The following is a 10,751-nucleotide window of genomic DNA, read 5'->3' on the forward strand; positions in this document are numbered from 1 at the left end:
AAAAATTTATCGTCATAGTTTATTAGGTGACTTGAAGCTTACGGCTTGGTGCATGAGAGATTTGCGAGGGTACAACCAAGTACAAATATAAAACCTTAATTAAAATGAAAATCTGAAGTGTAACTTCATTGATAATATCATCACGAGGACATATTTCTCTATGAATTTCACTTATACATGTCTTGAAATGCACTTATTTTTCATATCCGAATGGATCAAGAAAAGAGCTCAACTGATTATTTGAACATGATTCCGCAAGAGCATTGACAAGTTTCCTGAACACAATGCATGATGCAGTGAGGATCCTCACACTTATACTCATAGCATTGTTCTTCACTTATGCATTCCAGATGATAGGGTGCCGGAGACAGGGATGCCAACGCAGACGAGGATAGGGGATCAGCGTTCCTTGCAGGTTCCAGTTCTCTACTTTTAGCTCCATCTTGCAAACCTGCATCGACATCCATGTCCGATAACATTATATCTGCAATCCAGTACTAATATATATATCACCCTTACATATGTATATATCTCCACCTAGACTTCACACACACACACACACACACACACATATATTGATTCTAAATATTAATAACAAAACTTTAGGCACATTGTCGAAGATATTTAAAATTTGATCAAACGAGGATCTACCAAGGATGAGAAGGAAGCACACTATTATCGCACAAGTCTTCGTCATTTTTGTGGTAGCCTATAGGGCCATATTTATATGGTGATCACAGTGTGCCTGGAACTTGTCAGTGTCCTTGCAAACCTGCATCGACATCCATGTCCGATAACATTATATCTGCAATCCAGTACTAATATATATATCACCCTTACATATGTATATATCTCCACCTAGACATCACACACACACACACACACATATATATTGATTCTAAATATTAATAACAAAACTTTAGGCACATTGTCGAAGATATTTAAAATTTGATCAAATGAGGATCTACCAAGGATGAGAAGGAAGCACACTATTATCGCACAAGTCTTCGTCATTTTTGCTTGGAGGAGTATGTGGTATCTAAGTTAGTAGTGAAATTCTGCTCTTCTAAACTTCGTGATGGTAGCATTATGAGCCTATAGGGCCATATTTATATGGTGATCATAGGTATTTTTGTATCCGTTGTATGATATTATACTCGATTAGGAAAATAACAATGTTGCAAGGTTTGTGCATTTCTGGAAACGTATCAAGGCCCGTTTTATAGCGTTTATGGAAAGAAATCACAATGCATTTTCTGAAGAGATTATAGATACAATAGGAGAACACGATGCACTTAGACACGTTAGAATCCATGAATGGAAGTTTCCTCATTGCTGAATGATTACTTGCTACAGATGGCATTGTGATCCCTAATCTGAAGAGATTTGTTTCCATTTTGAAGAAGAAATGTTTTCCACAAAAGAGGCACGGCGTGTTTTGGTATGAAATCCGTTCTTAGAAAGTTTCCAAACTAATGTACGCCTGAGGAGTTTTGGAATTTTATTGCATACAGGTAACTTTTATATGAACGGTACAGCGAAAAATTAGCATTGTACATGTTGTTTTGATGCAGTTAACAAAGCATACTGCATACCAGTTCTCACTGCATAATGCATTGTGTGCCTGGAACTTGTCAGTGTTCTTGCGGAAAAGACATTTACTTTAGATCAAATTCAAATAATCCCTTGAGATCTTGCTTGTCGTATTAATAAAGGCAGTCGGATATTATGAAAAATAAATGAAAATCAAAACATGTGTAAGTGAAAATCAAAGAGAAATATATCCTTTTGATGAAATTATCAATGAAGTTATACTTGATGTTTTATATTTTTACATGTCATCCAATCGTATTATATATCTTTTAATGTATTTTTGTGTTTGTAAAAATAATAAGATAATTACATTAAATTCATATGCAATGTGTCCTCCACTAACCATACGAATAGATAATGCAGGGAAGTCTGAATACAATGAATACAAAAACACCTACGATCACTATATAAAAGTATGGCCCTAGAAACTCAAGGCCTCGTATCATGCATGCTTGCTGAACTAGGTCACTCGTAATTGTCTTTAGCAATTCACTTAGTCAGTTGATTAACCTACTCCATCACTATTCAATGCCTTCATAAACTTAATCTCGAACGCTCCTAAAAAAAACACTTTTTGTATAATTCATTATGCTTTGAACAAAAGTGCTTAGGAGCAAAAATACTTTTTGCATAAGCATTCTCAAATGAAAAATAATAATTAAAACATTTTTTTCCTACACTCTTATTTAATCTTGTCTCCGTTCAATTTGATCCGTTCACTTTGATGATCTAAATTTTTTATTATTATTTTTTTATTATTTTTTAGAGGTATTCATCAATTCCCCCCTGAACTTGTGACCATTGGTCAATTTCCCCCCTCAACTTTAATTTTGGCCAATTTCCCCCCTCAACTCTCATAATTAGTCAATTTCCCCCTTCAACTTTAATTTGGCCAATTTCCCCCCTCAACTCTCAAAATTAGTCAATTTGCACCCTACTGTTATTTTTTTTTTTTTAATTTTCCATCTATTCTTTTCTTAATTTTCAATCTTTCTAATAACTTCCAACAAAGTACTAAAATTAACATAAACTCACTTGCATAATATAGGGTAAAATATACAAAAACATAATACAATTAGTATGTGATATGGGTTTATTATAAGAAAAAGTTATGAATCGGGTTTAAAGCATGTAGAAGAAGAAATAATAACAAAAATAAATAATAATCCTAAACTTATGGATCAGACCTATTTCAATAAAATGGGTTTTTCTTAATAAGGAGTCGAAAATTATGAATAGACTAGCCATTTTTTTCACTAAAGCTCGATTCTCTGCAATTTACTTGAACTTAGCTTTCACTTTTATAAAGAAAATTGTATTTACATACAAAAATTTACACATCAATCCTTTTCGTTATCAATTTTGTATAGTCAAAAATCAAATAAAATTACTCCATACTGATTTATTATGACTAATAATACTATCTATGATAAATTGTAAAATTCTAAATTTTAATCTATTTGTAATAGGATAAAGATATAGGAACATGATTAACATACATCTTATTTAGTTTCTTACACACACTTGTTTAATTATGATCAAATTAAAAAATTAACAGTAGGGTGCAAATTGACTAATTATAAGAGTTGAGGGGGGAAATTGGCTAAATTAAAGTTGAGGGGGGAAATTGACTAATTATGAGAGTTGAGGGGGGAAATTGACCAAAATTAAAGTTGAGGGGGGAAATTGGCTAATGATCACAAGTTAAGGGGGGAATTTGATGAATACCTCAATTTTTTAATAAAAAATAGTAATTATTATCATTTTCTTTCTCAAACATGTCCCTAGTCATTGGACCTAAATGTCAAGGTCTCGGCCCACTTTAAAAAGAAAAAGAACTTTTTTTTTCTTTTTCCAACAAAAATAAAAAATAAAAAACAAAAAATCTGACACAAAGGGATAAAGCTACATACTATGCTCGCATTCTGCTCCCCTATAAAAGCCCAGAAACCGTAATCCGAATAAAGACCCAAAATTTCCCTCCTTCCCAACACCCCAACAAACTGACATGGACCAACAGAACTCCACCACCACCCCAACTCCCTCCACCTCCCAACCAACAACCGAATCACCCCCAACCGCCCAATCCCAGCCTCCACCTCAGCCTCAGCCACCGGCGCCCTCCTCCTTACCAACCACTCCAACCTCCACCCCAACCCCCGTTCTCCCAAACCCTAACCCTAACCCTAAACCCTCCACCCCATTACCACCACAACCACTACATCAACCGCAACCGCCACCCCAGTCCCTTCCACCCCCTTCGCAGCCCAGAACTCCCTCCACATTGGCTCGTCCTCCCCCCTGGCAGCAGTCCCACTTCCACCACTACCCTTCGCCTTCTTCTTCCGCTTCGTCTGGGCCTCCTCCTCCGCCGCCTTCAGCCTCCCAGCCTCCCCCGCCGAGGGGCGGCATTTCCATTGGTGTTCCCGCGCATCACAGCGGCCCTTCTCCTCCCCAACCCGCTCCGTATTCGTCTTCCTATGGGCATCATTTTGGTGGGATGGGCCGCGGCGGTGTCTCTGTGCCTGAATCTGTATCCAATTCCAGTCCTTCCCAGGTGACATTGTAACGCCATTCATTATTATATCTTTGTTACTTCCCACAAAAGAAAAAGAAGACAATTTTATGGATTATTTGATATTTTGGTATATGTTGGGTGACCAATTTGGACTTACAGTTTGTAATTTTACCGTGTTTTGATTTTGTTTAGATAGATATTTTTCTGGTTTACTTGCTGCTGGAATATTTAGTAGTAGTTTGTTTTTGGGGGATATATAGGTGAGACCGTCAATGCAGGGAATGGGGATGATGGGTTCACTCGGTTCTAGTTCTCAAATGCGGCCAACTGGGATTCCGGCACATCATACACAGAGGCCAGTTCAATCCTCTGTGAGGCCGCCATCTACTGCGAGTCATCAGTCGCCGTCTTCCCAAGTCAGTATCCAGTTTCTACATTTTACTATTTTGATTTCGATGTGCAATATGTAGTTTGTGGACATGTGGAAATCTGGATATATAATGCGACAGTGCTCTTTCAAAACTGATAAAGACGATCTATGTTGCCTGCTAAGGTTTTTCTGATTGGATTTATTGTGGAATTTGGTCTTTTTAACTTCAATATACTGTTAGCGAAGCAAACAAAGGACTGGAGTTGTGTTGTTAGGTTCTTTTTTCATGGTCAGTGTGGACGAGGAACTTAAAAGGAAAGTGGAACTTAGGCCAAATTTGTTAGGAATGCTTACGAAAGTTAGATAGAGTGACTTGAATGCAATATATCTGAGGGAACGTTCAAATAGCTCATTGAACTGTGTCATTTGAATTCTTGAGCGTTTAGTAGCAGCTTTGTAATTCTTGAGTAATTCGTTGGTACTTGGTAGTGCTCTTCTAGTGCATTTTTAACAATAGAGTCTAAACTTTAAAGTTCCGTGGGACTTTGAAAATCCCTTATCCAAACATAGGGTAAAGAATTTGATAGTGAAGATTAATAAGTTATGTTATGGTATTGTTTGAATTTTGTTTCCGGGAACCTGACGTCATTTTTCATTTAGTATTGTGTAAGTTGAATATGCTCGGGGGTACCATTTGTGTGTCCTGCTTTTTTTTTTTTTTTTTTTACTGTTCTAATGGAACCATGCATTCTTCGCTTTTGACCTTAAACTTTAAAGTTCCTTTTTTTTAATGTTCTCCAAGTATGTTTGCTTATTCCATTTCCTTTATGCAGAATTTCCAAGGGCACAGCCTTTTACGAGTTTCATCAGTGGGATCTGGTTCATCACCAAATACATCTCCAGGTTTGCAGCCTCATACTCAGCCATGGTTGTCATCTGGGTCACAAGGGAAGCCGCCTATGCCATCCCCTTCATATAGGCAGCAGATGAACTCGCCATCCATGCAGCAAAGGTTGCATCTTCCGCAGCAACAGCCCCATCCTACAGCTCCCCAGCAGCAGCACCATTCCATGCCTTCAGCTTCACAGCAGAAGCACCATCCACTGCCTTCTGCTTCACCGCAACAGCACCATCCCATGCCTTCAGCTTCACAGCAACAGCATACATCATCTGCGCAACATCAACAACCTTCCTCATCACATCAGGGTCCCGAGCATTTTGGCCAACAAGTTCAGCCATCAAGGGTCCCACAAACCATGCCTCGTCAGCAACAAATCACAAGGGTTCAGGGCCCTGTAAATCCCAAGTCTTCTACTCTTGTAGCTGCACAGCCTAACGCGGTCCAATCAGGGGCCCAAAATAAAACACCTAGTCCAGAAACTGATGAATCTTGTAATAGAATTCTTGGCAAAAGAAGCATCTGTGAGCTAGTCAACCAGGTGAGTCATGTTGGCCTTCTTTCACCATACTTTGATATTCGCTCATGCTAGCATTTATGCTGAGGTTTCATCAGTATTCATTGTTAAAGTTAAATCTAAGAGGCATTCCTTCTGCGTTGGAGTGGATGTTCATATCACTTGTTAATGGTTCTTAAAGGAACAAGTTTCACCCATTTATACTGGGGAGAGAAACATTACCTCTAGTATGTTAATTGGCAGCTCCGATCTCTCTAAATTGCTGTATCCTTTTTCTAACATATGCTCCACATTTAGTAAGAGGGGATTGCCTAACCCAACCGCTTGACTAAAATTTCTTTTTTCGTTTATATTTAAAATTAATCTTCCTTTTTGCTTCCTGTTACTGAGTTTTTAGCTTTTGGACAGATTGATCCATCTGAGAAGTTGGATCCAGAAGTTGAAGAAATTCTCATGGACGTTGCAGATGAATTTGTTGATTCTGTGAGTAATTGAGCTAGTATTTTGTGTTTTGTTTTTTCATGCACTTAAAAGATATCCCTGATTATTAGGCATGTATGCCTAAACAAATGTTGGAAAATTAGAATTGCCTTATTTTGTGATACTGGGCCTTTTTGTATGCTGCTAACCATGGCTATTTTTAGCTTCTTCATATAATATGATCTGCATATGTTTCACAATTTCTTAATTTGTAAGTGCTTGCTATCTTTCTTTTTTTTTTTTTTGGTTAAACTCATGGGTATCCTTTGTGTCCATATCTTGTCTAGCTGAAGTAGGTGCTTGGATATAAAAAAAAATTCCTCGATAATATGGAATTGTTGTGGCCAGCACTAACTTCATAGGGAAAGGCTTTATTTTGCATACTTGTTTCATATTGTCTTTTTGCTTCACTAATTTTCAATATGCTCTATAATGATTGACTTTTCATTATCGCCAGTTATAGGTTTCTACATATATATATCTATTCTATTTTGTTCATAATTCTTATGTTGCCAACATGTTTTATTTTCCGTGTGCAGATCACAACATTTAGTTGCTCACTAGCCAAGCATAGAAAATCAACTCAATTAGAAGCAAAAGACATACTTCTACATATTGGTTAGTTATGTGGGAGAAGTGCTAGATGATGTTTCTGTTCACATTATGTACATCTAGTGCTTAAATATTCTGTGTTTATTCGTTTCGTCCAGAAAAAAATTGGAATATAACTCTTCCTGGGTTCGGTGGTGATGAGATTAAAGGCTTCAGAAAACCAGTAAGCATTGACTGACTGGTTACTAATACTTTTGTAGTAAAACTTAAAAACGTATGTTTATGGTATGCCAAAAAAAAAAAAAAAAAAAAAAAAAAAAAAATGAAAATCCTTTTAGTGCTTCATTAATTGTTGATTGCTTTTTGTGATGGTTTTGCAGCTTACAAATGACATGCACAAGGAGCGCCTTGCTGTGGTAAGTTTGTCCGGCGTTTTCTTTGCTGTTTTTGTTTGAACTTGGCTGGTTAGAATAATGCATCATTAATGGTTATGAATATGTAAAGCTTATTGTTGGGTTTGTCATGTTTTATTTTTGTTTAATTTTCTCCTTCCCTTCTTTGGCAGATAAAGAAGTCCATAGTAGCAACTGAGACAGCAAATGCTAGGAATCCCACCGGACAAGCCACTGGAAATGCAAAGGGTGGTCTTGTTAAGACACCTGCCAACATCATACTCTCCCAAAACTCTAAAATGCGTGAAGTTACATAATGACGTGAACTGTTACGAGCAGATTTTATACTAAAAAGGTGTGTCAAATACGATGCTGATATTTGTGTTCAATTATTTTATTATGCTTACTACAAGTTTATGCATGTAGACAGTTCAGGATTTCTTGGTTTCAAGGTTATAATGTCTATCCTGTGTTGCTTGTGGAAGTGTTAATGTTGGATTCTACTCTCGCTCTTAACTGGCCCTGGTGGTTGGTTAGCCAACAGATTGGTTTGTGTGAGGTTATTAAATGAATACCATATGTAGACGGTAGTTCTTATAACTTCTCTTCCATTATTTACCAAAAAGAAAAAAAAAATGTTCCTCCTTCCCTGGATTGGGGTTTGATAAATATATCAAATTGCGTTGGTCTGTAATTAGCATCAGGAATTAATTTTCGGGTCATGATGCTTCTCGTCTCGGGTTTTAATTAACAGAGTTCCAAATGGTCAAGCGAGAGGAGCGGTTGTCATGTCCAGTTGTTTCTGTATATCTCCTTTATCTTCTGCCATTGTTAAATGCTGCATGTGTGGTTTCAACTGTGTGCAGTTTTTACATACGATGTGAAGTACTAATTGTTGTGCTTCTTTCCAATTGTCGACAGGTCTCTGGCATCGCATAATTAGTGCAGGGGCCAAATTTTGCTGTAAAATTTCTTGATCTGACGATCGAATGAGGAGAATCCTAGCGGCCGAAGTCTTCCTGGAAGTAAGGAACCAGAAGTCTCCCCGGGGGGTTGCATTGAATGTACGAAGTTCTGCTGAACCTTTCGGATCACCAGCAATACCTCTCTAACCAGTTGTATATGGAAGAACTCAAATTTGTCACTGCAGTGCATATGGGCAAGTTCATAGTGTTGTATTTTTCTTATCATCCATCTTTACCAATATAGTAAAAATTTAGATCGAAATTGATGTATATTTAAACCAACCTAAATAATAGATTGATTTAAACCAAATTAAACTTGCAAGCGCACGAATCAATTGTAGTAATATATGCAAATACGAGGTTGATCTCACAAGGATTGCTTTAACACCAATTTAATTGATTAATCACGCTAGATTTAATTAAGCAAACAAATGATAGATTGAGTTGAATAATCGAGTAATTGATTAAGACTAAAATTAACAAGAAAAAGAAAAGACAATTAACTAAAACAAACACACGACACAAGAAAGCCTAAGGTTATGAATCCACCAATAACAATCCTATTTACTTTTTCTAGAGCTAATTACTATCCAATTACCATGCCAATTTTACAGGTTATTCATTCTAATGTATGAATCAATCCGTGGTTAGGCATCAACTCTTGTATCTCTACATGATAATTATATCCCATTGGTTAGGCATACAATTAAACATATAAAAACCCATTAAGCAGAATCATGTCAACCAAGTAGGACTAGCTTGATATTGGTCATCCTCACTAGTTTGTCTATCTTAGTTCCAATAAACCTAATTGATATTGGTCATCCTCATAGATTTATCTAAATCTCTAGATGCAAAATTCCTAAAGGTGATCAGTCATTAGAAACTCGAACCTAGAATAAAATACCTACAAAGATTAAAAATATAGCATGGCATATAATCGGATAATAATCAACAAAGTACTTAGCAAATATTCACGTCATGGCTTCATCATAAACCTTAGAAAATAACTTAGTTACACATAGAAAAAGAAAAAAAAAAAGATAGAACCCGGAATCCATGGCAAAGCACGTCCCTAAGCTCTTCTTCACTAATTGCAGAGATGGTGAATGGTAGTATGGTGTGGAGGTAGATGGATGGATGGATGGATTGATGGATGGATATATGGATGGATGTTTTAGAGAGAGCTTAGGGACCTTATTTAAACTAGAAAAATCCTAAAAGGTGTGGGAGAAAGTCTCCTAAAATAAATCAAACTCCTAAACAATTAATGACACAAAATAGGAAAGAATCCTTCTTGACTTGGGAAACACGTCATCTGCCTTCCACGCCAGTTTTGGGGTTGATTTATCTTCTGGAAAAATATGGAAAATGTAGCTTTATCTCTTATATTTCCAGGCATATATTGCAAGACACTAGGAAAAATCGGGAAAGCCTTCAAATCTTCATTCTCCTACAGCTGCGCAATTCTGACAGGAAAGTTACTTCTGCGGGATTCATTTGTGAAACTGGAATGAATGGCTCCATGGAAAATTATGAAATTCGGACACAACGATTTTCAGCCTCTTAGCTTCCTTCTCCAATTGGCCTTGCATCAAAACTCCCCTGGAAAGTCGAATTATCACCAAAAACGTCCTAAGTGCACAAAATGGCTGAAACTGAGAAAAGGAAAGTAATAAGGCTCTTTTATAATCAATTCCTTAACAAAAATTAGAGATAATTATTAATTATTATGAAAATATGATAAATAATGCACCTATCAGAAATCTCAGTCGATTAAAACCCAATAAATTCAAAAATTCATTTTATTTTTTATGGAAATTTTCATCGTGATATTTGAGGGCATGAAATCTGGTGTACTGAGCATGAGACGTGACAAATTGAAATGATTGTAAGATAGCAAGTATTCAAACATCAGAAATCAATTGTTCTTTCATAATGTACTACTGAGCGGTCTAGAAAACCAACGGTTGTATTTTGTATATACTATATACAGATCTAGTGATTTTTTCTCAACTTTAGGTTCTGTATAAAGTTTGTGCCATTGAGTGGTACGTACAATTGTAACCGAACTCTATATTCAAAAGAATTTTCTAGTATGTTTTAGTGTATCTTTTTTTTGGTCATGGGGAAGATTTTATTCCAACCAAAACATAAATTTACAAACAGACAAAGGCCTAACAAACATCTATAAACAACCAAAAAGGGCCTAAATAGAAAGAAAAAACAACAGAAACAGAGAATGAGCCCAAAAGCCCAAAACCAAAGAACATCCGAGAAGCGCCCACTGCCTTCTCCACCGACGGTCTCCGACCACTACTGATCATCTCCTTCATTGACGTCTCATGCTCACAGCCATAAGTTAGGGTTAATCGTCATCCAAGTGAAAGAGGCCAATCACCAGGTGGAAGCTCAGAACAAGTCCCGAGCAACACTGCCGCAAGCGGCCCACACAAAGGAGAACGT

The 10,751-nt window shown here is 36.8% G+C and overlaps 1 protein-coding gene and 1 long non-coding RNA gene across 2 annotated transcripts; one reads left to right on the top strand and one right to left on the bottom strand.

The window, feature by feature from the left end:
* Window positions 1-110: 110 nt before the first annotated feature.
* Window positions 111-1,151, bottom strand: LOC148692553 (uncharacterized). The gene is made up of 2 exons (XR_015954060.1): window positions 969-1,151; window positions 111-451 (listed from the first exon to the last, which is right to left on the bottom strand). It is a non-coding gene; the product is annotated as an uncharacterized LOC148692553 (long non-coding RNA).
* A 2,388-nt stretch (window positions 1,152-3,539) lies between these two features.
* Window positions 3,540-8,600, top strand: LOC137745676 (transcription initiation factor TFIID subunit 12). The gene is made up of 9 exons (XM_068485675.2): window positions 3,540-4,150; window positions 4,372-4,527; window positions 5,315-5,920; window positions 6,305-6,379; window positions 6,916-6,994; window positions 7,087-7,151; window positions 7,309-7,344; window positions 7,494-7,675; window positions 8,242-8,600. The coding sequence occupies exons 1-8, from the start codon at window positions 3,602-3,604 to the stop codon at window positions 7,635-7,637; spliced, it is 1,710 nt and encodes a 569-aa protein (XP_068341776.2). The 5' UTR covers window positions 3,540-3,601; the 3' UTR covers window positions 7,638-7,675; window positions 8,242-8,600.
* Window positions 8,601-10,751: the final 2,151 nt, after the last annotated feature.

Source organism: Pyrus communis, chromosome 12 (assembly GCF_041283825.1).
Source record: "Pyrus communis isolate YQ-2024b chromosome 12, ASM4128382v1, whole genome shotgun sequence".
In the NCBI taxonomy this organism is placed as follows: domain Eukaryota; kingdom Viridiplantae; phylum Streptophyta; class Magnoliopsida; order Rosales; family Rosaceae; genus Pyrus; species Pyrus communis.